The sequence below is a fragment of the Hevea brasiliensis genome, chromosome 4 (genome assembly GCF_030052815.1).
Source record: "Hevea brasiliensis isolate MT/VB/25A 57/8 chromosome 4, ASM3005281v1, whole genome shotgun sequence".
NCBI classification, from domain to species: Eukaryota; Viridiplantae; Streptophyta; class Magnoliopsida; order Malpighiales; family Euphorbiaceae; genus Hevea; species Hevea brasiliensis.
Window position 1 is genome coordinate 30,300,933 of NC_079496.1, and position 16,494 is coordinate 30,317,426.

Genomic DNA, 16,494 nt, shown 5'->3' on the forward strand with positions numbered 1-16,494 from the left:
GAGCTTGCAGCTATTGTGTTTGCTCTTAAGATCTGGAGGCACTATTTATATGGGGAAAAATCATAAGAGTTTGAAGTATTTGGGCACCCAGAAAGAGCTGAATTTGAGACAGAGGAGATGGTTACAGTTGATAAAAGACTATGATTGTTTGATAGACTATCAGCCAGGGAAAGCTAATGTTGTGGCTGACGCCCTAAGTCGCAAGACTATGGCAAGTCTACAAGTTACTCCTTTGTCTATGGTACATGAGTTGAGATCATTACATGCCAGTTTAGAGATTAATGATGATGGGCAGACAGCAGTTGCATGGCATGTACAACTAGTGTTGATTGATCAGATTGGAATGGCTACTCAGAATGATCAGAAGTATCAGAAGTTGATGGAAGAAGTCCGACAGGGCAAGAAACCAGAATTCTCAATCAGAGATAATGGTCTATTGCTACACCAGGGCAGAATGTGTGTTCCTAATGATGTTAATTTGAGGCAGATCATTTTGAAGGAAGCACATGAGTCTCCTTTTGCTATACACCCTGGTGGTACAAAAATGTATAGAGGGCTAAAGGAGCATTACTGGTGGATGTGTATGAAAAGAGATGTGGCAGAGTTTGTATCTAAATGCCTAACTTGTCAGCAGGTGAAGGCAGAGCATCAAGTACCCGCTAGGTTGTTACATCCACTACCAATACCAGAGTGGAAATGGGAGAGAATAATGATGGATTTTGTGATGAAACTTCTGAGGACACAGAAAAGTCATGACGCAGTTTGGGTCATTGTTGACAGACTGACTAAATCTGCTCATTTTCTGCCAGTTCGAATGGACTACAGTTTAGAAAGATTGGCCAAGTTATACATTGATGAGATTGTGAGACTACATGGAGTGCCAGTATCCATTGTGTCAGACAGAGATCCTAGGTTCACTTCTAGATTCTGGGGTAGTCTTCAGAGAGCCCTAGGAACTAGATTAAACTTCAAGATCTTGCATTCCACCCACGCATGCATGGCCACCCGAGAGGGTAATTTAGATCTTGGAGGACATGCTACGGGCTTGTGTGATTGAGTTTGAGGGCAGTTGGGATACACACTTGCCTTTGATTGAGTTTACTTACAACAACAACTACCAATCAAGCATTGGAATGCCTCTATATGAAGCTTTGTATGGCAGAAAATGTAGAACCCCGTTGTGTTGGGATGACGTGGGTGAAAGAAAGATGATCGGACCCGAAATTGTTCAACAGACTGAAGAGAAAATTAGGGTGATCAGAGATCGACTTAAAGCTGCATCAGACCGTCAGAAGTCCTACATTGATCTGAAGAGAAGGGATATTGAGTATGCAGTGGGTGAGAAAGTTTTCCTCAAAGTTTCTCCTTAGAAGAGAATTATGAGATTCGGCAGAAAGGGGAAACTGAGTCCTCGTTTCATTGGGCCATATGAGGTTCTGGAAAGAGTGGGTCCTTTGGCATATCGGTTGGCACTACCTCCTGAGTTGGAGAAGATACATAATGTTTTCCATGTGTCTATGTTGAGGAGGTATCGATCAGACCCATCTCATGTACTACCAGTAGAGGAAATTGAAGTGAATCCAAACCTCACATATGAAGAAGAACCCATAGAGATTCTGGCTTATGAGGTGAAACAGCTACGAAACAAGCAGATACCATTGGTAAAAGTGCTGTGGAACCATCATTCAGGCCAGGAGGCTACTTGGGAACGAGAGGAGGACATGAGGAGACAACATCCACAGCTGTTCAAAGATTGATACCAGGTAAAATTTCGAGACGAATTTAATTAAGGGGGGGAGAATTGTAACACCCCTATTGGTATAGCGTGGTATATTTCACTGTTCCGGTGACCGGTGTCGGTTCGGACAATTATTGGGATTAAGGCCACACTTAAGACAATTAGAGAAGCCATAAACACAAATAATTAATAATGTTCAATTAGTTAAGTATAAACAAGAAAAACAGAACATAAGAAGTTAAACGAGCTGAGAGTCACAGCGATGGGTGACCTTCTCGGGAACGACTGCGAAGTCGTTTTAAACTCAAATTTCGAACAGTAAAAAGTGACGCTGCGGTCCTTAGGACCCTTATGAACACAGTGGAAAAGAGAAAATCACGAAAAAGAACTGTTAAGCCAGTCAAATAATTAGGTCAGGGAGCCAGAAGAAAAATTGGATTATTTACAAACCGGGATGAACCGGTGAGGGGCAATTTGGTCAATTAACCCCAAGAGCTGACTCCTGACCTAACTGTCAAATAAAATCGAAGAAAAGAAAATTTTGGAATCAAGAATTAAATTAAAGAAATAATTGAAAAAAATAAATAGAAAAAAAAAAGAAAGAAGTTAGAAAAGTCAAAGTTGATGACATCACAAATGATGTCAAAATAAAAATTAATTTTTCCCAATAATTGACCAAGTCAAATGGCTAATTTAAGGGATAAATAACATAAAAAAACAAAAAGAATTTCATTTTGCTTCTTTCTTTCTCCTTATTGCCGATTCCTCTCTTTCTCTCATCTCTCTCATTTTCTTCCTCCACCATGAAAGCTTGTGTTAAGCTCTCACAACCCTAAAAACCTCCATTAATTTCACAACTCCCTTAAAAAAAAAATTTCCCTTGAGCTTTGATTTGAAGATTGAAAAAAAAAAAGATAAGGAAAATTGAAGGATTGAAGAAGTGGAAATTCACAAATTTAGGTAAGTCCATTTTCTCTTTTAAATTAAGTATTATGAATGGTTATGAGGTTGAATAAGTGTGAATTGCATGGAAAATATGAAAAGAAAAACAATTGTTGAGGAACTATGTATGAAATTGGACAGCTAGGGTTATGTTTGAAATGGATGTTTTGATGCAAACAATAAAGTTGTTAAGTGTAAATGAATGGATGAGTATCACATATACAATTAGAATTCAAGTAAATGCAAAAATTAGTAAGATTAGGGTTTGGAGGCCCAGGGTTTTGAGGCAAATTTTGGAGAAATGATTAAATGATGACTTTAGTCTATTATGAGATGAAAAATGGTCAATAATGACCAAAAGAGATATGTGGAAATTGTGAAAATAAAAACCAAATTCGTAGGTCCAATGGTCATGCTGCTGGCAGCATGACCAAACCCACTTTGAAGGACCAAAACTCAAATTTTACAAGCCCAATTGATATGCCACTAATTGGAGATGAAAATAGACATAAAATAGCACAATTTTCATTAAGGAACCATGGCCAAAACTAACTAAAACTTGGTGAACAAATTGACCAAAGTGAAATGAGAGCAGTGCCATCAGACTAAATCGACAAAATGAACAAGAATCGTTCATTTGGTCATAACTCGAGTTAAGAAGGTCAAAATGACCTGACATTTTACCAGCAATTAGATATGATATAGACCTAAAACTTTCATGAAGAACACCAACCCAAATTAGGCCATTAACCCATTCAAATTATTGAGCAAAGTTGAGTTTCCAAACCTGCGATTCTGCAGAATTCTATTTGAGCAGTAATGTTTGAAGGGCTATAACTCTCTCTAGGAAACTCGGATTTAGGTGATTCTTGAATCGATGGAAACCTAAGACATAGTAGAACATTTTTTATGAAGAAATTTAGACCAAATTATGAACTTAACTTGATCAAATTACTGAACAAATTTGGACCAAAAATCTGCCAGACCCAAAATACCAGTGTGAACAGTGCACGTAAACAGTAAACTTATTTTAGCTATAACTTGAGTTACAAAACTCCGATTGAGGTGATCCAAAAATGAGAATACACTTAAGACAATAAGGAACATTTTCTATGAAGGAAGTTTTGTCAAATTCCAACAATAGATCGACCAATGGAACAGTGCAACTTCGGAGCACCAAAACCGAAAATTGGCAATTTTGCCAAAATGACCTAAGCTTTGAGAAAATAACCAAAACCAACAAGTTTAATGATCAAAATGTGGTATGTGGGTGAAGTTGGAGTTCCCATACCTATTAAGCCTTAGAAAGTCAACTATTTGACTTGAATAGTGCAGTGAATAGTAACCCGAAACACAAAAATTTCGAGAACGTCGAATTTTACACGTTAGAACCAAGTAAATGTGAAGTTAAATTTATTTTGGATTTTTGTTAAGTTCTAGTCCTGAAACATTGTAAAATTGTGTATTTCAGTTGAAAAGAATATCGGGAAGGAACCCGAGGAACCGAGTCGAGGCTAAGAGGCGACTCGCTTGAGGTTTGTGCACAACATCACCATGTTGTAAAGTTTATTGATAAAGTGAATGAAATATGTATTTTACATTTGCTTCGAATTGTTAAAAATTTATTTGTGACATTATTTATGATGTTTTGACTTAAATTGTTGAAAGTTATTGTGTATATTTGAAATGAAAATGTTTAGCAAATTGTTAAGATAAGTTTTGAAACCACAGTGTCATGACCATATATTTGAACACCTCACTAGCATGACTAGTGGGGGTAATTAGTTTCGAATTTTGATTCCTTCTCTGGAAAAGTGTTGAGGTGTGCCAGTAGAAGAGGATGTGAATGGATATCCATATATTTGAGCTAGCTAGCCTTGTGATATGATTTCTCTTTAGCCTCTGGCTATTGAGATTCTATTTGTTTCGAATGGCATGATCTAACTGTGGGTTTTATGAAATGTGTTTTGATACTTTGAAATGAATCTGATTTGCATTAAAATCTCATAATTTATGTTTTTGTGTTTAATGCTCATGTTTAGTCAAATTTTTGAATAAATGTGATTTAAGTTTTGCATAAAAATTATTTTAGTATGTTGTGCACCACTGAGTCCTAGTACTCAGCGATAGCTTATTCTTGTGAATACAGAGACTAGAGGAGCAATGATCGAGCTGCTGATGATTAAGGATCGTTCTGCTTTGAAGCTATCGGGTATAATTTATACCCTGATCGTAAATATTTATTTTGATGTATGTAATGCACAGAAATGTATGGACATGTGAAGATGGGTTTTGAGCAGCTTGTACAAAATATGTATAAAATTTGTAATAAACTTTAGTTTGGATTTTCTTAATGTAAATTTTTGTATGATGTATACATAAATTGTCTATCTTTAAAGAAATATGAATGCATGAAATTGAATGACTGTACCTTGAGGACTATTGAATTTTGAACTTGAGAAAGAAATGATTGTGAAATTGATTGAGTTGATTGTGAAACCGAAGTAGTGGTTGAGAAAAAATTTTAGAAGTGCTTTTTACAGGTATTTGAAGAACGGTTTTCTCAAAATACAGAGGAAACTCTGTCAAAATTTTTATAGAATTTGCGGCAAAATTTAAATGGAAAAAAAAATTTTTACTAGTATTTAAACCTTGAATAAATGGTTTTAATTTCTACCAAAGTGCTCACCACTTCCAAAATGTAAGAAAATCGTTTTAAAATCCCTTGTAGGCTACTTAATGAGTTATCGGTAGGTGAAGTTTGGTAGTTCATTAAGTGTTCTACGGGATCATGTTATGCCTTACAGAGGGGTAAGGTGTGACAATTTATTATAATGAAATATGAATGGAATTATTGAGTACTATTTTTTATGACAATTGAATTGAGAAATGATATTGAATTGTATTGAGGTAGTAGTGAGTTTGATGAAAAAAAATCATTGGAAGTGTTTTTACAGGTTTTTGAAGAACTATTTTCTCCAAATATAGACGGCACTCTGCCAAAATTTTTCCAAAAAATTACGGAAAAATAAAAATGGACAAAATTTTGAACTAGTTTTTAAACTTCTTTTAAATATAAGAAAATGCTCACCACTTCTAAAAGGTAAGAAAATTGTTTTAAAATCCCTTGTAGGGTACTTAATTAGTTATCGGTAGGTGAAGTTCGGTAGTTCATTAGGTATTCTACGAGGTCATGTTATGCCTTACAGAGGGGTAAGGTGTGACAATTACTCTCAGTTGAGAGTATTTGGTTGCCCTGTTTGTGCTCATGTGAGAGATGGTAAGCTTGAGCCGAGGGCAAAAAAAATTGCATATTTCTAGGGTATGCATCTGGAGTGAAAGGCTATAGGTTGTGGTACAATGATCCAAAGTCTCCAGGATTAATTATCAGTAGGGATGAATTTAATGAGTTTACTTCATTGGATAGTCAGAAAGAGAAGTCAATAGAAGAATCAGATCACGGTGTCAGAGAATAGGTGGAGCTTGATATTGATACTTCAGCAAATCAGTCTAGTGATTCAGAGGATGAGGTGCAAGATCCTGATCAACAAGAGGATGCACCTGAGCAACAGCAACAGGAACCATATGGCATTGCAACTGGTAGAGAGAGAAGATAGATTAAACCACCACAGAGATATGCATATACAGATCTAGTTGTGTTTGCCTTGTCAGTTGCTGAAACAGTTGATGTGCATGAACCCAGCAATTATAGAGAAGCTATTTCTTGTTCAAATGCAGATCAGTGGGTCAATGCTATGAGTGAAGAAATTGAATCTCTTCACAAGAATCAAACTTGGGAGCTTGTAACATTGCCTAAGGGACAAAAAGTGGTAGGTTGCAAATGGGTGTTCAAGAAAAAGGAAGGCACTCCAGGGGTTGAAGCACCTCGATATAAGGCACAGTTGGTAGCAAAAGGCTTTACTCAGAGGGAGGGGATTGACTTTAATGAAGTATTTTCTCCAGTTGTGAAGCATAGTTCTATCAGAGTCTTACTTGCTATGGTTGCTCTTCATGATCTAGAGCTTGAACAACTAGATGTGAAGACAGCATTTTTGCATGGTGAGTTAGAGGAGCAAATTTATATGAGTCAGCCTGAGGGATTTGTCATTCCAGGTATGGAAAACTGTGTTTGCTTGCTTAAGAAATCTTTATATGGTCTGAAACAGTCTCCTAGGCAGTGGTACAAAAGATTTGATATATTCATGGTTCATAATGGCTTTAATCATAGTTCATATGATAGTTATGTGTATCATAAGAAGCTTTCAGATGATTCCTTTGTTTATTTGCTATTGTATGTGGATGACATGCTTATTGCTGCTAAAAGCATGTCACAAATTAACATTTTCAAAAAGCAGTTGAGTGATGAGTTTGAGATGAAGGATTTGGGTGCTGCAAAGAAGATATTAGAAATGGAAATTACCAAGGATAGAAGTGTTGGGAAGCTTTTCTTGTCTCAATAGGCCTATGTTGATAAAGTACTTAAGCGTTTCAACATGAATAATGCTAAGCCTGTGACTATTCCGTTTGCTACCCATTTCAAGTTATCTGCAAACATGTCACCAAAAATAGATCAGGAGATGGAGCACATGTCTAGTGCTCCCTATTCGAGTGCTATTGGTAGCATCATGTATACTACGGTATGCACCCAATCTGACATTTCACGTGCAGTTAGTGTTGTGAGTAGATACATGGCATGTCCTGAGAAAGAGCATTGGCAGGCAGTGAAATGGATTTTGAGGTATTTAAAGGGTACTACAGATGTTGGTTTGACATTTGATAGGGCCAAGATGAGTGATTCTGTTGTTGGCTATGTGGATTTAGATTTTGCAGGAGATTTAGACAAGAGGAGATCTTTGACAGGTTATTTGTTTACTCTTTCTGGAAGTGCTATCAGTTGGAAGGCAACATTGCAAGCTATAGTTGCTTTGTCTACCACAGAGGCTGAATATATGGCCTTAACAGAGGCAGTAAAGGAAGTTTTATGGCTACAAGGTTTGGTGGGTGATCTTGGGTTGATACAGAACAAGGCAACAGTGTTTTGTGATAGCCAGAGTGCAATACATCTCACAAAGAATCAGATGTACCATGAGCGAACTAAGCACATTGATGTCAGATATTACTTCATTTGAAACATTGTATCTCAAGAGACTGTAATTGTGCAGAAAGTCTCTACACATAATAATCCAGCAGATATGATGACCAAGGGAGTCCTAGTCAGCAAGTTTAGGCATTGCCTAGACTTGGTTGGCATTTGTAGTGCTCAGTAGTGCCCTTGCGAGGGCATATGGCAAGACAAAGTGTATTTTGGTTATTTTGTTGATGATTGAGAGAATTCAAGTCAAGGAAAAAAATTATTATTTTTTGTGGCTTGAAATTTTGGATATATTTTCATAAGCCCGAATTGTGACTCGATCCGAAAATTTCGCGCTGCGGAGGCCATGGGTCGATAAGCCCGGACCCAAAGCCCACCACTGATCTCCTTGGGGGTGTGGGGGTAACGTCTCCGCGGTATGGACCAGTATAAATATTATAATATTCTACCCTTTGCGATAGAATTGTGAGATCTTCAGGAAACACACTGAGGTTAGGGTTTGAGAGTTCTGATTGATTGTATCTTACTTTTTTCATTATAGTGGAACATTTTTCTTTTGTCTTGCCCATGGACGTAGACTTTACGGTTGAATCACATTAAATCCTGTGTGTTATTCTTATTCTCTTTTCAATACTGTGTGATTGTGCGATTTGTGTGTGCCTTAGATTTGCATGCTTGTTATAACATATATATATATATATATATATTTGGAGGTTTTAAAAGGAAAATATTTTCAATTCACTAATTAGTGGATTAAAAAATGATGATTTTGAAAACTTTCAAAAATTATATTTTTAAAAAATCATGGATTCTTCCTAACATATATACAAAATTTTTAAATCATAAAAATGTTTTATTACTTTATAAAATTTTCTTAATTGAGGTTAAAGTGGGCCAAGAAGAGCCATGCCTCTAAAACTTACTAAAGTTATAATGTAAATTAGATTAAAATCGTTTAAATCGTGACATATTTTCTCTCCAACTTTCACGATTATTACTTTCTTCGTCTATTTTTATTTATTGCACTTGGTGATTAGATAACCTCATTTATATAAAAAAAAATATTATTAATTAATTAAAATATCATTTATCTCACCTAATTATTTTTTGTATAAATATTTATTATATTTAATAAAGATAAAAGATAAAATTAAAAAGATGGTTAATGCCCATTAATTTTTAATATACTTGAGATAACTTTAGGGAAAAAAATTTAAATTCAAGAAATAAAAATAATACTTCTACCGAAACCAACAAATCACTGACGAATAAATAAAAAAAAAAGCATTAATTTGAAAAAAAAAAAAGCGTGAATTCAAAGCTATTGGAGTGACGAATATTACATCATTGCACTTAAAATCATATATAATTCATTTTCATTGCTGAGTAAAATTGATAGGAAAAAAAGAAAGGAAAGAGAAGATTTCGCGAATTAAGATCTACAACGATAGCGTTTAGAACAACCACGAGATGGAGGATTGGAGGGTGGAGGCAAACAACTGCTACTATAAGATTGGCCCTTATCACCACTGCATGCTTGTTTGTCTCTGTCTAGGGCTTTATATGAGATGGATTTCTCCTGTTCAAGAAACCTTCTACTGATTTCTGATTCCATCAACAACTCATACTCTTCATTGCACTCTCCTATTATTGAACCATTGCATGATGATGATGCTGAAACCTTGTTTTTGCAGAGATATGATAAGCTAATCAGGATTATTGCAAGGAAGCAGAACTGAAAGAAAGACTTTTTCTGCTCCATTTTTGTCCTGGAGTTTTGCTTTCTGCTTTTTCTCAACCACTTTTGTTAGAAGAAAGAATACAAGTAATGAAGAAAAGGATTGTGTATTTGTCTGTGTCTCATTTACAGAGATATTACATCTATTTATACATGAAAATATGAACTAATTTGGACAAGAATAATAATTGCTATAATTATGCTACACAAATCTCCTATAATCATGCTAATTGCTGTAATTATGCTACACAAATCTCCTATAATCATGCTAATTGCTGTAATTATGCTAACACCCCCCTCAAACTCAAGGTGGTAGCACAGGTGCCAACTTGAGTTTGCTTAAGAGATCCTGAAAGCGAGCGGGAGGATGCGTTTTGGTGAATATATTAGCGGTTTGGCTGATAGAGGAGACAGGAATCAAACTTATGGTGCCATGAGCAACATGATGACGTATAAAATGACAATCAATTTCGATGTGTTTGGTACGCTCATGAAATACATCATTATGAGAAATATGTATAGCACTTCTATTATCGCAATGAAGCATTGTGGCAGAAGAATGAGTGACACCCAAATCAGTTAATAACCACCGTAACCAAAGTAATTCAGATGTAGCATCAGCAAGAGCACGATATTCAGATTCTGTGCTAGAACGTGCAACAACAGTTTGCTTTTTGCTACGCCAAGAGATAAGAGAATTACTCAAGAAGAAACAATAACCAGTTGTAGAGCGACGATCTGTTAGATCACCAGCCCAATCAGCATCAGAGTAGCCAGATAATACTAGGGAGGAGATAGCGGAAAAGTGCAAACCATGAAAAAGAGTGCCTTTGATATAACGAAGGATTCGAAGTACTGCAGAGAAATGAGTTGAGTGAGGAGCAGACATAAACTGGCTGACGGATGAACAAAGATATGAAATATCGTGTCGATAATCGTGAGATAAACAAGACTCGACAAGTCATCGATATAAAGTAGGATCATCAAGAGGAGTGCCATCAAGAGGTGTAAGTTTGCAATTGAGCTCCAATGGGGTTGATCTTTGTTTTGCTATCGATGATGCCCGCCGAGAAAGTAAGTCGGATGCATACTTGGCTTGAGATAGATAATAGCCATCAGAATTTTGAGAAACTTCAAGACCCAAAAAATAACTGAGAGAACCCAGGTCTTTCATTTCAAAATGTTGATTGAGATAATGTTGTAACTCTAAAATACCAGATGAATCATCTCCTGTTATTATCATATCATCAACATAAACCAACAGAAGAACAATACCACTGTCAGTTCGGCGAGTGAATAATGCAGAATCAAGTGGACTAGAGAGAAAACCAAGTTGAGCAACAGTGGAACTAAATTTGGCAAACCAGGCCCTGGGAGCTTGTTTTAATCCATATAAGGCTCGTCGAAGTTTGCAAACCTTATGAGGTGAATGATAACCAGGTGGAGGATGCATATAAACCTCTTCTGTTAAATCACCATGAAGAAAAGCATTTTTGACATCCATCTGGAAAATTTTCCATTTACGAACTGCAGCAATAGCTAAGAGACTGCGAATAGATGTTAATCGGGCCACTGGAGCAAAAGTTTCTTCATAGTCGATACCATACTCTTGAGTGTACCCTTTGGCTACTAAGCGAGCTTTGTAGCGTTCAATAGTTCCATCAGAACGGGTCTTGATTTTGTAAATCCATTTGCAACCAATAGGGGTCGTGTTTGGTGGAAGATCAACTACATCCCAAGTATGAGTTTTCTCTAAAGCCTGAAGTTCGTCAGTCATAGCTTGCTGCCAAAGAGGGTCAGTACTTGCCTCACGATAAGAACGAGGCTCATGAAGGGTTGCAATAGTAGAGTAACAGTGAAAATCAGAAAGATAATGAGGAGTTTCTGTTGCACGGGTAGAACGACGAAGAGTAGTGCTAGGAGGAGATGCAGGCGCAGGTACTGGATCAACAACTGGTGCTGATTCAACAGGGGCAGGTGTAGTTGGGCTAATATTGAGCACATCACAATCACCTGGATCAGGACTTGGAAACAGCTCTTTGGAGGAGTCAGTGAAAAATAGAGTCGGTATTGACTGAGTGATGAAATTTGGAAAGAGAAGAGAACATAGTATTTTCCCAAAGGTAACATGACGAGAGATCGTAACTTATTAGAAACAGGATCCCAACAACGATACCCTTTGTGTTCAATGCCATAACCAAGAAAACAACATAGACGAGCACGGGGTTCTAATTTGGTATGTTCATGAGGTTGTAAAAGAACAAAAGAAACACATCCAAAAGGTTTAAGGATGGAATAGTCAGGAGGTTGTCCAAACAACTTTTCAAAAGGAGATAAATTATGAAGAACCAAGGTAGGAAGACGATTAATAATATAAACAGCATGAAAAGCTGCTTCTCCCCAAAATTTTTCTAGACATGAGGCAGAAAGAAGAAAAATGCGTCTGAGAATCAAGAATATGGCGATGCTTGCGTTTGGCTCGCCCATTCTATTGAGAGGTGTGAGGATAAGAACGTTGAACAACGGTGCCTTGTTGGCTAAGAAAATGAAGTAAAGAAGAATCCTGATATTCCATGGCATTATGCATTGGAGAATTTTAATGTCACAAGAGAACTGAGTTTTAATCATTTTTGCAAATGTGATGTAAATTTGTGATAACTCATATCGATGTTTCAAAAAATATATCCAAGTAAATCGAGAATAATCATCAATAAATATTACAAAATAACAAAAACCATTTATTGCAGAAATAGGAGAAGGACCCCAAATGTCGAATGAATTAAACCAAAAGGAGTTATGCAGTAGTATTATTATGAGAAAAAGATAATGCAGGTTGTTTTGCAAGCTGACAATTTAAACAATTAAATGACTCAAACTTAGTAGATCCTAATAATCCACGAGAAATTAAAGGTTGAATTTTACTGGCAGAAGCATGACCAAGACGAAGATGCCATTGGTGAATGGAGGAATTAGGGATTGTAGCTGCAGACACAAATCTCTGAGGAAGATGTAAAGATGCAAGCTCAAATAATCGACCCACTCTGCAACCCTCTCTGTCTCGTTTGTGGATCTTGTACCTGGACACCATGGGGAGAAAAAATAACATTTAGTCCTTTTTCACACAACTGACCAACAGAAATAAGATTGAGTGCCAAATTAGGGATATAATAGGTGTCAAGGAGATGAAGATTTGAGGTAGACACATGACCAGTATGTGTGATGTTCATTTTAGTACCATTTGCAGTATGGATTGGTGGTAAGGAAGATACAGGTTTTGCAGAAGACAAGAATTTAATATTAGTGGTCATATGATTACAACATGCAGAGTCAAAAAGCCAATAAGAATTACCCGGAGTGGCAGACATGGCAGCAGGAGAATTAGAAGAGATAACCTGTTTAAATAGTGCCTCAAGATCACTCATGGTGATGGCAGTAGAGCCCTCGATGAGCGACAAAGGTAGTGATGAGGAAGATCCAGGCTTTGAGACATTCTTGAATTTAGACTGCCCTCCTTTTGGTCTTGGAGGACGTGTGGGACAATGTTCAAGAATATGATCGTAACCATGACAATATTTGCATTTTATAGTAGGACAATATGCAAAAGCATGACCAATTTGATTACAATTCTTACAGAGTTGATTGCCAGATTTCTGATGTGAGGATCGAGTAGTTGCAAGAGCAGCTTCAAATTGAGGAGTTTTATCCAAACTGAGACGAGTCTCTTCAAAAATAATCTCTTGAATAGCAGTTTCCAATGATGGGAGTGGATTTCGATGTAGCATGGATGCTTGAACGGCCTCATATTCTGATCGAAGAGCCATTAGAACTTGAATGAGATGAAGATGATCTTCACTGATTTTGGCCTGAGATATTTGATTCCAAATAGGTTGGACCTGGGCAAGAAAATCATTCACAGATTGACCTGCTTCTTGCTTCAGATTATGAAGAGTAGTCCACAACTGATAATAGTGGGCAAGTCTAGTGGTCTGATATCGATTAGCCAAAAAATCCCAGATTTCTTTTGCAGAGTCATAATTAGCAAACTGGATGTGGATGGATGAGACAGAGGTATTGCGAAACCAGGTGATGATCTGATGATTTTTACTATCCCAATCCTCAAGACGGTCAAGAAATTTTGCATCGGGCTTTCATCGTTCTCTCTTGTCGGGCGCAGTTGATATCTCCTAGAACAATACGCCAAAGCTTACGACCTATCAAAACTTTTCATTCCTTGAACCCAAAGATTATAGTTGGAACCAATGAATCAAGCTGCAATAGGTCTTGAAATATCATATTTCTCCATTGATAACAAGATGAGGAGAAAAAAAAATGGTATAATAATAGGTATGAAAGAATGAACCAGAACAGGTTGTAGAGAGAGCAGAGAGACCCCAAAAACTAGAAATAAAAGCTTTATGGCTCTGATACCATGTTAGAAGAAAGAATACAAGTAATGAAGAAAAGGATTATGTATTTGTCTGTGTCTCATTTACAGAGATATTACATCTATTTATACATGAAAATATGAACTAATTTGGACAAGAATAATAATTGCTATAATTATGCTACACAAATCTCCTATAATCATGCTAATTGCTGTAATTATGCTACAAAAATTTCCTATAATCATGCTAATTACTGTAATTATGCTAACAACTTTATAGAGGAAATTAAAAATCTTGTTCTCCAATCTGGGAAGTGGAGCTCTTAGTGGCAGTAGCACTACGGGTATACACTTCACCAAACCTATCATGGCTTGGATTAGGATATGCAAATTTACATATTGGATGGTTATTATTATTATTATTATTATTATTATTATTATTTTGAGATTTAGATATTAGTTATTGGTTTCATATATATAAATTTGAGAAAAACAATGATTTGCATTACCTTGCAGAGGACACTCCTAGCTTGAAATAAATGGCCTCCCCACGGGATGAAAGCACCCTCAAAATCTAAATGAGAGGGCTAAGCTTCCTGGCGAATGAAGAGCATCCCACATGAGGATGGCTTAGGAAGAAAATCCTCCCACTAGAGTATCATTGGTATAGAGTAAATTATAGTGATGGAATTAATATTTTTGTAATAAACTCTGATGGTCGTCAATGTTATGTAAAAAGGTACTTTTAATATTTTTTTAATCTAAAAATCTACTGTAACAAGTTAAATGAATTTTTAAACAAAATTAAAATTTATTTTTTAATAATAAATTAAAATTAAGAAATGAAAAAAAAAAAAAAAAAAAAAAAAAAAAAAAAAAAAAATTAAAAAATTACCAGAAAGCTTGCTCATTCGCAAAGAGGGATCATCCTAACTTGATATCTCTGCAAAATGGAATTTAGTCTCCTAGAGGAAAGGGGCCTCGTCTAATCCTTCCTACCGGCTAGGCCTTTCCCCACAATTTTAAAACATTTTTGCTGAACATATAATTATTTATAGCCACGTTGATTTATTATTTATAATCCTTGAATTATAAGATGATTAGAGAATTGACATGTGGGCTGAGTAGAGCTCATCAGAGATCTTGCATCTCTTGATATTTTCTGATGGACACGAATACATGTCGTTTTAAAAACATGTTGGGCTTCACATCTTGCTCTTCCCCACATTACGTTCAATGGTTCTCAAGATACTACTTTACTATAAATACTCCTTTCAATTATAACGATTAATTATGCTAAACTTTATTCCTCATCCATATAATAATTACATGAAATAATCTCTCTCAATTAAAAACATTTTTCAAAAAACTCTCCCTAACCACTATACATCTACCCCTAATCACTTGGCCTGCCCTTGCCTCCAATATAGGAGTGGCCACAATCTGATTTTGAACCGGAACCGAATCAAAATCAATTTGATCAAAACTGAATTAAAATCGATCAAAATTGAAACCGACTTCAAACTGGACCTAAACCATCCTTATGTGATTTGATTCTGGTTCATATTTTTTAAGAACCGTAAACCGACGGTTCTAAATCGGATTGAACTGACGATTTCAAACCGAATTAAACTGGCGATTTAAATATAAAAAAATTCAATAAATGTTACCTCACTCCTAATTCATTTATATATATCATTAATTCTCTACACAATTATTCTCTGCATTTTCTTCAATTCTTAATATTTTTCAATTTTTCTCAAATTTTCTAAATAATTATTTTCTATACTCATTTTAATTTCCAATACTCTCTCAATTTTCCTACTTTATTATTTTATATACTTACTGAAATTTTCAGTATTATCTCAATTACTTTATTATTACTTTAAATTCTTAATAAAATTTTCAATACCCTCTATTTTAATTTTTTTTCTCTTTTATACTTCTTAATTATCAATTATTATATAATTAAAAAAAAAAGGCAAGTAATAGAATTAGAAATTTTTATTCCTCTAAATCCTAAAAGGATATATAGGCAAAATTAAGTTTACACACTTTTTACTAATTTTTTTTAAAAAAAAATTCATCTTTAAATTTTTAATGAAGTTCAAATCTTTATTTATTAAATTTTTCTTAAAGATAAATAATTTTTTTTCTTTCTTTTTCTTATTTTATTTTGATTGAAAGATTTCTAAGAAAAATTAAAATATTTTTACAAATATAATTTAAATTTTGAATCAATAAAATTTTTCTCTAATTTTTTTGGTTTAAACTACCCTTAAATCATCCCTAAACCGCTTCCAAACCGTCCTCCAAACTATCTTGAATATCAATTATTATATAATTTAAAAAAAAAAGACAAGTAATAGAATTAGAAATTTTTATTCCTCTAAATCCTAAAAGGATATATAAGCAAAATTAAGTTCACACTTTTTACTAATTTCTTTAAAAAAAATTTTCATCCTTAATTTTTTAATCAAGTTCAAATCTTTATTTATTAAATTTTTCTTAAAGATAAATAATTTTTTTTCTTTCTTTTTCTTATTTTATTTTGATTGAAAGATTTCTACGAAAAATTAAAATATTTTTACAAATATAAT

General features: G+C 35.1%; 1 protein-coding gene and 1 long non-coding RNA gene across 2 annotated transcripts; one reads left to right on the forward strand and one right to left on the reverse strand.

Moving 5' to 3' along the window:
- Positions 1 to 9,136: 9,136 nt before the first annotated feature.
- Positions 9,137 to 9,534, reverse strand: LOC131179048 (protein RALF-like 32). The gene has a single exon (XM_058144763.1). It carries the CDS (start codon positions 9,532 to 9,534, stop codon positions 9,205 to 9,207), a length of 330 nt encoding a protein of 109 aa, XP_058000746.1. The 3' UTR covers positions 9,137 to 9,204.
- Positions 9,535 to 14,166: 4,632 nt separating this feature from the next.
- On the forward strand, positions 14,167 to 14,645 carry LOC131179049 (uncharacterized). Its single transcript, XR_009148053.1, has 2 exons — positions 14,167 to 14,238; positions 14,411 to 14,645. It is a non-coding gene; the product is annotated as an uncharacterized LOC131179049 (long non-coding RNA).
- Positions 14,646 to 16,494: the final 1,849 nt, after the last annotated feature.